General features: G+C 40.5%; 1 protein-coding gene across 2 annotated transcripts in view; it reads left to right on the forward strand.

Annotated features, from left to right (window-relative positions):
- The window catches only part of MCTP2 (multiple C2 and transmembrane domain containing 2), a 101,782-nt gene that overhangs the window by 42,829 nt on the left and 42,273 nt on the right, over nt 1–16,680 (forward strand). For both annotated transcript variants that reach the window (XM_058033215.1, XM_058033216.1), the window contains 5 exons: nt 1,624–1,726; nt 3,388–3,490; nt 12,473–12,574; nt 13,495–13,569; nt 14,347–14,466. In XM_058033215.1, the coding sequence (XP_057889198.1) occupies nt 1,624–1,726; nt 3,388–3,490; nt 12,473–12,574; nt 13,495–13,569; nt 14,347–14,466 (503 nt within the window). The remainder of the gene's footprint in view (nt 1–1,623; nt 1,727–3,387; nt 3,491–12,472; nt 12,575–13,494; nt 13,570–14,346; nt 14,467–16,680) is intronic.

Raw genomic sequence — 16,680 nt, forward strand, 5'->3', positions numbered from 1 at the left:
GTATGTTGTCATCATAGATTTTAATTGCAAGTTTTTAGCCTGCTGTAATAATAGTGATCAGAAAACACACATACTATCTGCTTTGGTGTCGAATAGTGTTCTGGAAATCCATATTTTACTCTTGGACATAAATTTTTGGGCTGGTTTCCAGACAGCTGTATCATATATGTAGAAGCTCTTCACCCACAGCTAGCCCAGTTTGAGCCTTCCATACTTTTATATTCCTAGATAATAGTTCTGTTGATGTGGAAATGACTTTTTCTGCTTTGTTGGATGTTTTCTGTGTACGCATGAGAGTTCTTCTCAAACACTGCATTTGCTCACTGACCAAAAAATAGCATTCAGAATACCAAATTATACAGTGGGATTGTTTTTGGCATATACCAGTTTGCATTTCAAGCAGTTTCTCTGAAAGGCTACATGCATTTTCCACACTATCAGGGAATGGGCATGTAAGCTGAAAAGGAGAAGACAAATAGATTCCAGTAATACACATGGTCTTTAAACTTTACCAGTATTGACTAGTTAATACCCAGTGTTTACATACTGAAAAGATTCCTGTTTAGTTTATAAACTTCTGAGAGTAAGACCCTTAAAAGCTGTGCATTAATAATACAGAAAATAAGGATTAAGAAAAGGACAGCTTCTGCTTAAATAGCTTGTTTGCCTGATATCTAAATCCCTGCATTGCTGATATATTTAGTTGCCTACATAGAAGTTAGGCTGGAGTGTCTGTGGCGGAGCTGTACATGAGCATTGGAGATGAGATTAAATCAGATCCTGAGCCAGACATGCTGATAAGGGGCCACTCTGCTCACAAAGGAAACTGCTGAGCTGCAATGAGTTGGTAAAACTACAAATTCGTTTAACATGAGTGATCAAAAAATACATTAGCGAACATGTGTTCACCTAATAGATTCCATGTTGGCATCCTTCTTTAGAGAGGAGGAGTTTTTTTGCCTTTTTTTTTATTTTATTTTTTGTTTTGTTGTGGGGGGTTTGCTCTGTTTGTTTGCTGTAAGTACTATACTTGGATCATGCATGGATTCTCCAGTTGATGTTGGGTTTTGTTTAAACTGTGACATGGTGTAGAGCCTTCAGAGCTTCAAGGACTTGCTCACATGGAACTAATTGAAGAGATGCTTCTGATTTCAGTCAGTGTTGTGCTTCTTTTCTCATGATGTGGATACTTAATCCTGTAATCAACTGAAGAAGACCACAGGCTCTAAGCAGAGGATAAAACAGGGAGTGTAAGTGCAGCACTGCTCCTTCCCTGGCTCAGAGCAGTGGTTTGACTCTCCTAAGGGTGGCTGAGTCATTGTCACCATGAACAGATCTTTCTTGCTGTAAGGACTGAGGGATGATTCACTGAAGGTCTGAGATGTCAGGTATTAGAGTGAAGCCCTCTAAATGAGCTGTAAGGTAAGTGTTGGAGTTTCCAGAACGGGGGATGATCAGAGATACTGTTTTTTTTTGGCAAGTCATTCCAACAGAACGGGGCACTTCACAGTTGCTTTAATGGATCTGATTTTATTAAACCAATCACTTCCTCAGCCCTATTGCAAAGAGTCTGCATACTAAATGCCATAACTGATCCACTTAATCTTCCTTTCCTTTCCCTAGGCAAAAGTGATCCTTTCTGTGTCTTGGAGCTGGGAAACGACATGCTTCAAACACACACCGTTTACAAGAACCTCAACCCTGAGTGGAACAAAGTTTTCACATTGTAAGTGGATTGCTTTGGAAACCATGCAGCAACTCCACTTAGCAGCTTAACTAGGGAAGCTATTGACTTTGGGAAAATGCAAAGGTCAAGTTTAAGATATGTCATTTTTTCATAGTCAGAGAGGATGTTGGAGAAATCTCAAATATAACTTAATTAAAGCCTTTTGCCTTTTACTAGTTCTTGCGTGGAGTTTATTAATAGAAGTCATTAAAAGAAAAATTACTGTGATATTTATAGGAAGAATCATGACTAGACATAATGGAGTCATAGTTTGATCCAAGAGATAATGTAACAGAAAGTTGAGACCAGATACTCACGCCTACATTTTCCATAACTTAAAATAAAATGTTTCATTGAATCTTGGTCGAATCCTTGTTTAGTTTGAAGACAGCAGAGAATGAGAGCTCGTGTTGGTGTTGGTCTATCTTCTGAATTTAAACTAGTCAAACAATGCAAATTAGATGCTTAAATTTTTATGGAAATCAAGGTATTCTTTTATTTGTCACTTTATTAATAATAAAAGTTATAATTTAGGTATTGCTTTTAGGCAGCCCAATTTTTTAATCTTGGTGTATGCTGACAAAGGTTTTTGTGAATAAGTGAGTGAGATAAAGATTTTTGTGAATAAGTGGTGAGTGCTGCTGTCTCCCAAGACTGCAGCAGTCTGTGCAAAGGCTGGCAACAAAGCATTTGTGACATTTGCATCTGTCCACTGGAAGAACAGTTTGAAAGTTATGAACTTCTTGCTGAAGCAGCATTCATAAATACTGGACTGGATGAGAACACAAGAAAAACTATCTGATTTCTTCAATAGAAATACTTTGCTGTATTTCTGTTTAATTCAGGGGTGCAGCTGAATCCTTGTCTCTTGGAGTCCTTTCTCGTACTTTGTTCTCAAGAAGCTTCCACTCATCACTGTTTTTTCTGAGACTGTGCCAGCAGATGAGTCTTGTCGGATGTTCAGCCAGCAAAATAAATCCAATAACAATCCAAATTTATTTTATTTGAAAAGAAAGTTTGTGTCTGTACTTCCTGTGGGTCTCAGAAATGTCAGCTATGGACTTTCTCTAACTTTCTTAGGCTGATCCAAGCTCCAAATCTGCAGAGCCAGTCAGGCACTCACATCTCTCCTTAGATTTTTGTCCATTTAAAAAAGAAAATTAATTAAGCCCCTTAAAAGCTATTGATGATTTAGATGTATTTTGGAGCAGCGTGGATTGTTTTGGGTGCATGAGTCCATTTTAGCTGGACCTTTCAGTACCACTACAAAGCTATCCCCATTTTATCCAGGTTTTCTGCAACACACTTATCTGTGTGTGCCACTGTGCAGTTTTAATGCAATGAAACTTGGGTTTGAATTCAGCCCTTGATCTCTCCCAGCAGCAGCATTCTCTGTTGGAGAGCTGAGTTTTACATTGATAGCATCACCAATACAAAAAATACCAAAAAGTCACTGTCTGGACCTAGTTCTGCAACTGAACCATGTGGGGAATGCCCATCACTTGATTCATTTTGGGGTGGAATTTAATTAAATGATAGTTATATACCCCAAGGTAATACAAACTTAATTAGCAAAAAAGTAGTCTCAGATCATTGTGGAGGGGACTGTGTGCATGTGTATTGAATATTATTTTTTATGTGTCTGCACTTTTTTGTTCCAGCCCTATTAAGGATATTCATGATGTTCTGGAGGTGACAGTGTTTGATGAAGATGGAGACAAACCCCCTGATTTCCTTGGAAAAGTTGCCATCCCTTTGCTGTCTGTAAGTTATCTTTATCACATGTATCATGGTTGGCTGGAAACAAGTTGTGTTTTTTTCCCTCCCTTAGCACAAAACCCCACAGATTTAAACAGGTTTTGAGATCTTGTTGTGATCTATACATGCCTCAGTTGGCAGTGTTTATCGTTCTCCTTAGTGTAACGAGCATTGTCCACCCATCTTAGTTCCAATCAACAAATTTGGTTGATTGGAAAGCAAATTGCAGAAATGTCTGTACTTCATCAGTGCCACGTAGGTCTGAGAACATAATGGAGTTGTTCTGAGTGTTTCCACATCATCTTCTGAAGGTAACATTTTAAACATGTCCTTGTTCTGTCTTGCTTCTTTTTCCTCCAAGAGAGTAATTGCACATCGCAGTAGGATTGACTAGAGATAGCTGTTGTTATTGGCACAAGTGAATGAAATTACCTAAAAGGGGTGTTTTCCACTCCATAGTGCTTTTAAAGACTGGTGGCTTTTGTTCTGTAAACAAATACGTGAGGAGTGAGCGCTACCATGGGAGTGCAAAATCAAAATTGGAAACAAAGCGAGCTCAGGGAAAAGTGGTTGCTCTGGAGATTAAGGAGAGTGGAAGCTTTTTCAGAAACAGCCAAAAAAAGGCCAAGCTAAAGAGAGTGGAACATGAAAGGGATCATTAAAAGACTTTAATAGAGGAATAGGGGAAAAGCAGCTTTGTGTTTGGTAAGACTGATTTAATTTTGAAACAAGACTGGTGGTATTAGCGAGCAACCAGATCAAGAGGATGTAAACAGCTCCATGTGTATGTGCAGTGTCACAGAAGGTTCTGGTAGTTTTTACTGTAACGTGTAGGAAGAACTTTCTAGGCTGTGACTTATTAAATCAATTAGTAGCTGAGGCTTGAAACATCATGGGACTCTTGTGTCATGTTAGCCAAGTTGTGTAAACAGGTTTAGCTGTAAGCATGGGGTTTGCTGTGAGTTGGGAGGCAGTGATGCTCTGCAGGAGCTCCCTGTGCTGCGGGGATGCTGTGACAGATATTTGTGCAGTTGAGCCCTGTGCAGGAGTGTGAGGTGGTGACACATGCTGGCGTCATTCTCAGCGTTGTCCTGTGCAGGAGGTGGACTCCAGGATGCTTGTAAGTCCCTTTCAAGTCAGGGTATTCTGTGATGACATTGATGCTTTCCACATATAATCACAGCAGCACAGGCTGTGGTGAGATGCTTTCGGTAGGGCTCGGTGTGATGCTGTGGGTAATAGCACTCTCAAATGGGCAGATGGTGGATCCTGATTGAAACTGCAGAGTACAAAATTGCAGTCTTGTTTTGAAACACCCCTGTGAAAGCAGATTCACCTCTGCAGGAAGGCTGCTACACATCTTCAAGGGTTAAGACAAGAATTTGTCTTTGAGTTTTGGAGGTTGGCTGCTGTAGGAGAAGGCAGTGATGGATTTGTGGGGCTCTGTCCCAGCAGAGACTGGAGAAATTGGAGATTTCTAGGGGGAAAGCAAAGATCCCCTCTGATCCAGGCAGGCCATATAAGCCTCACAGCATAAGCACAATTTAGGTAAGGAACCAGTCAAGATCAGAGAGGGGGACTGAAGCATTTGGTTTTTCCAAATAAATAATTAACTGCCCAGAAAACTCTTGAACTGACTTAGAGGATATGATACCAAACTAAAGAATGCTTTACAGTGGTAAGGAAATAGGTGTATGTACTCCAGTTTTGTTGTAATTTTGTCTAAATAAGTGTATTTCTTGTATATGTGAATTAAAACCCGTGTGGCTTCTGAATCTCTTTACAAAAGTGTATCTGCTTTCATCCACCCTGTGCTGTTCATGCTGGTGTCTGAAACAGCAATTTGGGGATATGAAGAGCCTAAGGTACAGGATCTGAGGAGTAAATACTGAGCTCTCAGTGGCACACATGCTGTCCTGAGCTTTACAATGCTCTTCCCTCAGGCTATGTGATCTTTCTGGGGATATTTTAGATTGTCCATCTATTTTTGTAGCTCGAGTCGCCACTATCTTCTATTTCAGAATAATATTAGAGTCAGTTGGGCATGGAGGATTATTTGATGTTTACAGGGAGGAAAAAACCTCTTAACATCTTTTATTCCATTTCTGATCACTCTGTTAATTTCTCCCCAAGTCCTCGTATCTCTGATGTTACTGGAAGAGAGTGGCTGGAGCAGCTGCTCTCCTGCAGACCCAGTGCCTGCCAAATGGCCTGCATGATCGGCAGCAGGCTGTGTGGGCTCACAGTGAGAAGATGTTAGATTTGGATTTTCTGTTGATTTTATAGGCATTTGTCAAGTATCCCTTAGGAAGCATGTAACAAGGCAGAGGAGGGGAGTGCATGTGTGTGGTAATGGCCAAACTATTCAGCGTAGGTTTTTCTGCGTCCAAGGTTTGGGAAAAAAAAAAAAAAAAAAAAAAAAATTGTTTATGCTTTCCCTTGCCAACTGATCTTCTTCCTTCCCATCCAAACTTCTCTGCCTCCTATTTCAGTCAAATCTAGTGTAAATATACTCATCTCTGCTTCTGATTAAAAACATTTTGCACCTATTAACTTGGTCTGCTCAGACAGAGAACTGTAATTTTCTAAGCTTTTTTCTTCAAATAGGAATTTCAGTGTATGTTGTCATTTTGACTGTAACTTTGAATGTATCCTTTGAACCATTTAGATAAATATACTAAAAGAGAACAAAAGTTAAAGACTCAAGGAAGCCTCACAACCATGTAGATTTAATTTAATCTATATAATCAGGCCTAATATTTGCCTGGCATTGAATTGTCTTTTGAAAATAGATGTGCTTTTGCCATTCTTTTTTTTATGTTAAAAATGCACAAGTTTGACATGTGAGCTGTCAGCGCATGAAGTAAGTTTACTTCAGGAATTGTTCATGGATGACTAGATTCTTTTCTTAATGAAAAATTGCCTTGAATAAAGTGTGTGTTGGAGGGATATGAAATGTTTAATTAATATGACACCGAATTTTGGGTTAAATGTGTTCAGTAGTCCCACACTGGCATTTTGGAAACACGACTACACCCTCATCATCACATTAGCACAGGAATAACCTTACAGCACAAAATTCAGGGATGGTGAAATTACGTATTCTTTCTGTTGATCCTTGACTGTCATGTAGGGTTATTACAGGAACCAAATAAGAAAAATAAAAAGCTGGGCAGCATGAGAAGACTTTTAAGGTGCCAAATGATGAATAAAGCTGCAAACTTCACGTTCTGGTAGAGGTGATAAAGCAGAATTGGATAAATGCACATTTTACTAGCAATAAACTGAATTTGGGGACAGAGGGAGAGAAGTTTGTAGTTTAACTTTTCCATGTTGATCAACCTGTTGTACTTTTTTTCTCCTCTTCTTTTTGTCAAATTACTGTCCTCCTCTAAAGCATGTGTAAAACCTGATCTCAAGCACTGCTCTGCTCAGCCACATTCACAATTTATACTAGAAAAGAAACAAATTAGTGATAGCACAGTATCCAGCAAAGTGGATCCTTCTCTTGCCAGAGGTGACCATAGAGTGTGGCCTGGCCAAGCCTTGGGCTGGGAGGCAGATTTTGGGGTGCAGGGAGTGAAAGGGAAGCCCATGAGCACTGAGCAGAGCAAGCTTTTGTGCCAGAAACTGGAGAAGAACCTGGGCAATGGAGAAGTAGGGCAAAAACTTTATTACTTCAAGAAAGAAGTTTGATAGGTTTTAGAAGTTTTGTAGGTTCTGGGGGACTTGAACTAATTATCAAAGAAGTCCTTTCTGTCTCTGTGTTCCTTTGTGTCCTAGATCTTAGTAAAGGCAACCGTGTGTCTTTGTGAGGGTCTGTCTTTTTTCTTCTGCTTCAAGAGACTCCTATCTCCTAGAAGGCTGCAAGTTATTAGAGACATGGGAGCATATAGTGTGCTTCAATGAATTTGAAAGCAGAGTATATCAAATATCCTCATGTAGAAAGGCCTTTGAGTGAGGAGTTGTAGCGCAGAATGGAATGTTTTTTTATCTGCTGGATTATCAGGTCAGAGTAGTCCTCAGCTGCACCCTTTTTTCCCAGCCAACAGGAAGAGGTCTATGAAATATTCTCAAGTGCCAGGCAAGGTCAGTAGCCAACGATACACTGAAAACAGGGAGTGTGCCTTTGGCAAGCTTGATTGTCTAAAGCATGGTCTGGATTCAGAGAGCAGCCACCTGACGATCGCACTTACTTAGCACTTGACCGTAAGTGCACAGTCCTCTCCAGGAGAAAGTTTTAGAGTTTGAGAAAAGTGAAATTGCTGTGTTTACGCAATGGAGGCAGCTCTGAAGTGTGCTGTCTGTTCTGACTTTTATCCTGATCATGAACCAGGATTTTTGGAATGGGCAAAAATACCCCACCTCTCTCCCAGGGAAAACAAAGTCTTGTTTCTGGCATTAGATTCTCCCCCAGCCCCTGGCTGCTCACTGAAAAAGTACCAACAGTGATGTTGTCTCAAGTATCACCTAGGATCCTTGAGCTCCCAGGGTTTTCAGCTCCTCCTCAGACTGGCTCCAGGCCCTCATATGAAAGCCCTGCCTGGTTTCTTTCAGTCCATCAGCTCCATATCTCTTTGGTCTTTGGATAGCAGTCCTCTGCCAAAAACCCAAATCTCCATTCCACTTTGGATCCCACAGGAGGTTGTTCAAAGTGAGGTGTTTAGGGTAAAGAGTTTGGGGTGAAGGAACAAGCATTTTGTACAAAATTGGTTCGGTGCATATGGCAAGACTGGGGAGGAACAAAACCCTCTTTATTCACGTGCAGGTGGATCAAATATGTGGTTTGCTTTCATCTTTTCCTGGGGAAATGCGTCCTTGGATAAGGGGAGGTGTGTGTCTATTACAAGACAGCTTTATGTTATGCAGGGCAAACGGGATGACATTGTGCATCAGCAATGAGCTCAAGCAGGAATATCAGGGGTTCCAAATGCTTGAGATGAATTACCCTTGGAGAGTAGCCATTACCCTCTCCACACGTCACAGGTGTTGATGTACAGAGGTTTAACCCAGTGTTCATCTGTCAGGTCATCAATATATGACATTGAATCTGCATCAAAGCTGGATACAGAGTGAAGTTTTCTTAAAATCAATGTAAAAAAAAAAAGCCTCTAAACCATATTTCTTTAAGACAAGAGCAATGAAAAACCACGCTTTGCTGCGTAAGGGTCCTGTCTTCTCCGTGTTTTGTGTCATATCAATCTTGGCTTTTGCTATTTCATTAAAATTCCCAAGCGGTCAGAAGGTTGTTGCTTAATAGATTTAGCATTGGCTGGCTACATCAATACTGTGTTTAGTCACATTTGTTTTACTGGGGACATCTGTGCAAAGAGTTTAGCAAATATATTCATTCATTTGAGAGGAACCTGGTGCACTTTGGACCTTGACTGGATGGTGGTCTCGTGTATCTCAACATTTCCTTCAGTTAGAGGCAACTTCAGGGAGTGTTTTGCCTCAAGTGCCTCTGTAGGTTGAAATATTTATTGCAAAAAAGAATTTCAGCTTTTCTTCCAACCGATAATTTCCTTTTCATGGCTCTGTATGGAGAAGGGATGTGACATAGAATATACAATTCTTTCTGTGAAAATATGGATGTGATTTTGTCTTTCTGTGCTGATTCGGAAGAGGAAAATGCCCCAAATATCAGAAATTCCCATGGGATGAAAACCCAGACTATGTTCTTGATGGTGACCTTGCAAAATGCAGCATGTGGGTGTGGTAGGCTCTGCTGTCCTGGTGTTAATCCCAGGGTTATGGGCGGGCTTTCTTGGTGCTTGAGCCCCAGTAAGCTATTTAAGAAGCTTTCAGAGAATGCAGGCATTTGTATTCAGTGAGGATATAAAGCATCATCAATAAAGGAATAATATTGATTATGTCTCTTTAAGGTGCTTACCTGCAGATATTTTCACGTTCAGTTTGAACTTTCCCTTCCCTTCCTTTTCCCATAAGCAGATGTTAAGCAGTTTTAGACACAGTTATCAGAACTACTCATTGAGACAAGTCTGTGCGACATCATCAGGTTTGTAGCCAAAGGTGTTTGGGTGACAGAAGAAACCTGATCTTTCTGACATTGAGATCCATCCTACGACCCCAGCCCTGGCTGCTCTTCTCCACAGGTGGAGGCAGCATTTGAGCACTTTGGGAATAGCAGAGACTGGGGAGAGAGAGAGAGCAGAAAGAAATAGATGCAAAATGAAATTATTGTGACTGTCTGTCTCTCAGGTTGGGTGAGAAGCTGGACAGAATCTGAACTGTGCCCCAAGAACAGGGGAAATGAGGTGTATTTGAGGCTTTTTTGCATGTTTTCTTGTGGGCACAGTTGAGCCATGCCACCAGTGTAATCTCCATGCAGTCATGGGTCTTAGAATTACCCAAAAGTACCTTTTGCTGAACCACACTGCCCTAGCACGGTGCCAAAACTGTAAGGGACTCTTTTGTTGACTTTTTTTTCAGTTTTTCTTTCCTTTTTATCCAAATGAACATGCAGTGGAGACAGGCCATTTCATAGGCCATTCTTCTCTTGTGCTTCTTTGCCTCTGAAAGAAGTCTGAAGCTAAAATATCTGTAGAAATGTTTAGTCCTAGGCTGTGTTATACTTGCACATTTTTCCAGACAGTTTGAACACTTAGAATTAAATATGCTAAATAAATCTGACCCTAAAACTGTATTTGCACTACATTACTTCCTGCTCTGTTCAATTTAAGAATAGCAGCAACAATAATAATGACACCATTCAGCAAGTTTCCCAAGCAACCCCTATTTACAGATACAGAAGTGGAAATTACTTGCTGCTGATTTAAAACTTACTGTTTGAAAACACCTGCAGGCACACCCAAAATGTTTGATTCAGCTCCAGCTCTTAAAATGAAGAGTCTTTTTCCCAAAGCATTTTTTTGAGTTCAGAACACCACTATCAGGCTCAAACACTCAGAAACATTTCTTTTCCTTTTTTCTATCAATTTAGCTCTGTGTCACATTTCTTTTCCTTGTGGGTTATGCTCTTGAAAGATGTAAGAAAGAAATATATCTCAAAGAATATAAAGAGGCTTTCCCACTAGCTGTTGCTTCTGGTGTAACTGGCTGAAATGTGATGAGAAATATATGTACCTGAAGTACAAGGAAATTCAGCTCCAAAATGGATAACCATGGGGAATCCAGAATTAGGGTATTGTGATATATACTGGACATCTGCATTTCTGGAGACACACTGGGAATAAAGTACATTTTGTCCTTTTACAGCAGAATCCATGAAGCAAAGCACAGGCTAAACCTGTTGCTGCTTGCACCAAGGACCTCAAACCCCATCAGTAAAACCATTTATCCTTTAATTTGTAAAATTTAACAAACCACTATTTTCCAAACAAAATTTTGTTTTCATTCAGTAAATTCAATTTTGTTTTGCCTTTTTTTTGAAGGGGGGAAAAGCAGACTGGTGAGAGAGCAGAAACCTTTATGATGGGTTGACAATGCTGCATGTGGCAGTTGGCCCAAGGACCTTCTGATGCCAGTCCATTTGGCCCTAGAAAAGGGTTTAATCACTTTGGCAGCTCTTCTGCTTTGAGCCTGCAGGACTGCAAAATATTTTTTTACCTGCCCCGTTCCTGCAGCATCCTTTGCTGCCAGCTCCAGCACTCTGTGTGCTCTCTTGTGGTGAAAGCAGAGGTGCTTTGTGATCAGTTTAGTGTTATTGTTTTTATTTATTAGTATTAAATTAATTCCACAGAGGTCTCTGTAACTGTAGAGCTTTGGGTGAGAAAATAGGAAATAGCTGGAGTTCCTGGCTGTACACCACTGAGGATGCAAAGTTGGTCCTTGTGAGATCCCTTAGAAACCCTTGGGCAAAAATCCCATGTACCATTTGACAAGCTGTTTTGGTATAGAAAGGGTGGAGCAGCATTGGGAAGGAAAGTGACCTTTCCCTTGTCTTGTGAAATCACTTTGTTCCTATTACACCTTTTTTTTTTTCCTTACTCATTTCCACCATGGTTTATAGGAGTGTCTCTTCTAAATGCCAGAGCAGCAATAGCCATTTTAAATATGGTTGCAATTTCATGCCCCCAAATTTCCTCCGTTATCTTTAATCTTTGATCATTACAGTCCCTCAATATAGCTTTTTGGTAAGCTGCAGTTTTTTATGTTACTGCTGTTTAGAATTAACTGGTCTGCTTCCTAAAAAGCCAAATGTTTAATCAATACATATCCCACTGTGTGTAATAAATACATTTCTGCCATCATTTTTGAAGAGAGAATGCTTTTGCTTTGAGCCAAATAGTTTACAAAATGGCAAGGAAGGTATTTTGTTTTTGGGCTGGCTGTTTTTTTTTGTTTAATAGATACTTAATGAGATAGGGCCAACGGGTTGATCAGAGCAGAAAAGTGGTATTGAATTTTGGGGTGGGGTGGGGGGAGAAGTCTTTTACATGAATTAGTTAATTTTGAACATTTGTTACATTAGCATTTGCTCCACTTCAGCCTGTTCATTTCTTTGGATTGCATTTGTTTGCTGGGTAATAATTTGATAACGTTGCAATAAACTGAGCATTAAGAAGTGGTTTCGTGTACTGGAGTGTGCAATAGGTAGGTAAAGTTGTTGTTTGTGGCTCTTTTCCTAAACTTTGGAAGAAAAATCCCATTTTAAACTTGTAATAACAGAGGCTGATTACTTCCCATCAACTCACTGGCTTCCAGGGCAGAATTTTCAGACTGGTTATTGCGTGCAATGCTCTACTATAAAGTACAAGGTCTGAAAATTAAACTTGGACCGTAAGAGATTTAATCTGCAATTTTATAGGTCTCTAATCCAACAGTTGTTTTGTATTTCAGGCTCTGAGTATATTATCAGGGTTTGGGAGAAGTTTTTATTTTTTAATCTTTTGTGCCTGAGTTATAAATATTTATTTATTTGTTTGCACTGTCTTTAAATTGTATTGAGGATTACAGCCAGGAAAATATTGATGCTTTTTCTCTCCTCCCCACCCCAAACTATAGATTAGAAACGGTAAACAAAGTTGTTACACACTGAAGAATAAAGACTTGGAACGTGCTTCAAAAGGAGTAATTTACTTGGAGTTGGATGTCCTATTTAATCCTGTAAGTGAAGTATTTTCTTTTTTCTTATCACTAGTGAAGAAAAGTGCAAATCTGCAAGGACGAGGGTGGGGGTGTTGCTTTTAAAACCAGGAGCCAAGCCAGAAGAGTCCTGTCCCCATTGCATCTGGTGGTGGAGGGATGTTTGATGCTGTGAGTGAAGAAGATCTGGGCTCTCAGAGCTGTGGATGGGATAGAGAAGGGGCATTTCTGGAGGGACAAATAACCACAAGAACCTTAGGAAAGAGGTGCTCATTGCTGCAGCCATGACTTCTACTGCACAAGCCAAAACAGGGCTTCAGGTTCATTTTATTATACATTACTTTTAATACCTAGTTCTCCCCTAAAAAGCTGACCCAGGATGTTCTCTTCCCAGGGTGTTGACAGGAAAATTAATGAGGCATGGACACAGTGCTTAGTTTTTAGGTGGCTGAGTCAGTCTCAATCCTTTATGCCCTCCAGTCTTTTACTGAGTTTAACTCCTATTTATTAAGGGCATCGTGGGCTGTGCCACATCTCTCCTCCTGCTCAAGTGAGTCCAGCTTTGCCCAATTTAACCTGTCTGCATTTTCCTCAGCATGGAATCATGGAGTGGTTTGGTTTCCAAGGGACCCTAAAGCTTATCTCATTCACCCCACCCTGCCATGGGTAGGGGCACCTTCCCCTACACAGATTAGTCTGAATCCTGTCCACCTGAATGTTTCCAGGGATGAGGCATCCAACATCTCTGGCCAACCTGTGCCAGTGCCTCACCATCCTCATTGTAGCAAATATGTACTAAAAGTAGCTCCTATGTCACACAGAGTCTGGAAAGATTGAGAGATGCTGAAATTCCTGATCTTTCTGAGCAGTGCTGGTGCTATGAAAATTAAATAGTCCCTTTAAAACTACATGGTCTTATTTTTTTAATTTTTTTTTTTTAGATAAAAGCAAGTATTAGAACATTCAAGCCCCGAGAAAAGCGCTTTACTGAGGAGAACCGCAAATTTTCTAAAAAGGTGAAAATTTGGTCTGGGCTAAGCTTTTGCATCTGTAAGGTTTGAATTGCTGTAGCACAATTGCAAGAACAAAACCTATTTATGCATAAAATGCCAAACACATGTAAATTCAGTGTATTTCTGTATATATTAAAAGGTTTGTTTGTGTTAACATGAAATTGCTTTCTGATCTGGCTTGCATCAGTAGTTCTGCTTTGTGCTTCAGAGTGGGGAAAATGATAGCTGTGGATTTTGCACACTTCGCAGCACTTAAAGCTCAATGAGAGCCTTATTCCCTTCTTTGTGAAGAAAGGCTAAATTCCTTATGTAGAGAATCCATAGGATTTAAGAACAATAGCCATTTTTCTTTTTTAAATTGAGAGGCCTTACAATAAGTCTAAAAATCCCTATTTATTTCTATGGACTAGTCCAAAACATGTAGAATAGAGCAGCAGACTACATTCTCTCTGTCCCTTTCCCTGAGACATTGATGTATTTTAAGAATTGAATGACGATAAAGGTAGGTTTGTATAACTGTTTTATTTAGTTTTGGCATCAGTTTGTGCCTTTTTTTTCCTTTTTTTTTATAAGAGATGAGGAAAATCTGGAAGGTTTGGGTGTAATCAGAAAGCAGACAGGAGCTGGCGAATGTGTTTGAAATAGAGGCTTTATTTGTAATATGTGCTCTGGCATGCGTTTGTAGACTAAATTATCCCTTTTTCTAAAGCAATAGTAGGATATTAGTGTGTTTGATTAAACTCCTCTTCTCCTCCCCTCCTCCCACTCAATATTTATCAGATCTTATCAAGAAATGTTGATCGCGTGAAAAAAATCACCATGGCAATATGGAATACAATACAATTCCTTTGGAGCTGCTTTCTCTGGGAGTCCACGGTGAAGAGCCTGATAGCATTTGTGGTAAGTGGATTTCTTCTTTTATTGCATGGGGCTGAGTGATGTAGGATCTGGAGTGTTCTGTGCCTTCCTCCCCATCAGTGTTCCCGCGTCTTCCTCTCCACTAGCGCATAGCCCTTTCTCGTTGGCTGTTGTTGCTGTTTTGTGGCTGCAGGGCAGCTTGGGCCACACTGGGCCTGGTGGGGATGGGAATGAGACCTTCAGGAGCAGCTTTTCCTGGCTGGGAGCAGAGGTGTTCACCTTCTGCACCGAGCTCTGGGGATGTCCATGTCCGTGGTGGGTGATGCCGTCGTGCACAGGCTGTAACTGTGTGGCCACTCTGGAATTTTGAATTATTTTAATTTGAAACATGGCAGCTGGGGGATAGGAAAGGCAGGAGGTGGTGGCCAAAAAGATGATGTAGGGAGATGCTTTTGATCCCAGTGGTACAGTGAGCTCAGATGGGTTTTGTGCCTTCCATCTTCCATTGCAGTGAGGCATCACTTCACTGCAGGTTATCAATTCCTGCTCTGCCTGTGTTGGCATTGCCTGTTGCAAATTTATACTCCTGACTGTAGTAATACATTGTTTGAAAGAAAAGAAAAGGAGAAGGCTGGTCAGTGAGTTCTACTGCACTCTGTAAACCAAAAGCCAACTTCTCCACCTGCCTATCCTGCTTTTCATCTCTCTCCTTTTTCCTCTTGGTAGTAAACACCCCATTTGCAGTTTTCTCATAATCCACTCAAGCACAAAAAGATTTTGCCTGCGCTTTATTCTGCGGTGTGACATTTTCTTCATGCTTGAAATGTTTGGCATGCCATTAAAGGTTGCAAAAATCGTTTTGTGGTGGTCCAGCATGCAGAAAGAAAGTTTTTTGAGTTTATTGTTTACTAAGCAATACAACATCCACATCGCTAAGATTTTCTCCTGCATTTACTGTCTGTGAATTGTAACATACTTAAAGGATTTTTTAAGGAAAACGCATCAGTGTATTTGCCACAGATGGGTAAAGTAGACCAGTCCTGATTGAAAGAAGCTTCAAAACAAGGGCAGAGGAGCTGTCTTCACTCTGTAGGTCAGAGGGATGGCTCACACAGATGAGCGGGTAGGATGAAGAGGGTCTTTTCTCTCTAATTTTTTGTCTTCCTGTTTCTTGAAATTGATTCAGAAGATATTATATATATTATATATAGTTAAGGCTGGAGAGCAGAGTGGTTGGTACCACTGAAATAAAAGTGGCTGTGCACAGGAGTTGTGTGATTGTGTCCAAGGGGATCAGGTGGTTGTTCATGCTGGGGCTGGAATGAGAGGGTAAAATCCCAGTGTCCATGTCCTGCCATCACTGTAAGCAGAAATCTAAGCACATATTTAAAAGGATTGCTCTTTTTCACCAAAGTGCTTGTGAAGTTACAGCTGTCAAGTTCAGTTTTCCAAACCTAGGAAAAGTTTGGAAGGGGTGGAGAGGCAGAAAATAAGAAGGTGGGAAAATGGGTGCACAGAAAAAGGAATTTATTTCCAGTCAAAAAGAGTTATAAGCAGGTTACACGTTACAGGTTGATAGCATCTTTACTGGATACCACAATACTCCTGGTTTCCTGAAAGGAAGTGGGTAATGGGAAAGGAATAAAAATACTCAACTCTAAGAATAATTACCACAGGCTTCTTCTACAACCCAAAATTTAAGTCTATCTGATTTTTCTCACATGGAGATAATTCAGCTCTGGCACTAAAAATGAAATGCTAATTATATCTCTCTCTCTCTCTCTCTCTCACTATTTCCAGTGTGAGTGTTCATAGTATTGAAAATACGCACACAGCACAGTAGGTGCAGCATCCCTCCCTGCCCAGTCTATGTGGAAAATCCACTCCTCATGTGCTGGTTAAAAGATGAGGTGAGGAGGATGCACAAAGCTTCTCTACCCATTTTTCAGCTGAGTTCATGAAACCCTGTATTGGTAGCTTCGATGCCAGTTAGGCCCTCAAACTAGAAAATGTGGTTTTAAAAAATTATTTTGCCTTACAGATGATGTCCCTCAGGCCCCTGGCAATTACCATTTTGATCTGGTATTTCCCTTGGTTTCCCTCTACAGGTAACCCATGCCCCTTCTTCCAAGGGGGAATGAAGTGAGGGAGGAGGAGGAGGAGGAAGACAAGCAGGCAGTGTAGTCATGAGAGCCTTGTTTTCCTCAGCAATCAGACAAGACCCGCTGCCAGACAGATAAAATATTTGTGAGGTTG

This window comes from Melospiza georgiana, chromosome 13 (assembly GCF_028018845.1).
Source record: "Melospiza georgiana isolate bMelGeo1 chromosome 13, bMelGeo1.pri, whole genome shotgun sequence".
NCBI classification, from domain to species: domain Eukaryota; kingdom Metazoa; phylum Chordata; class Aves; order Passeriformes; family Passerellidae; genus Melospiza; species Melospiza georgiana.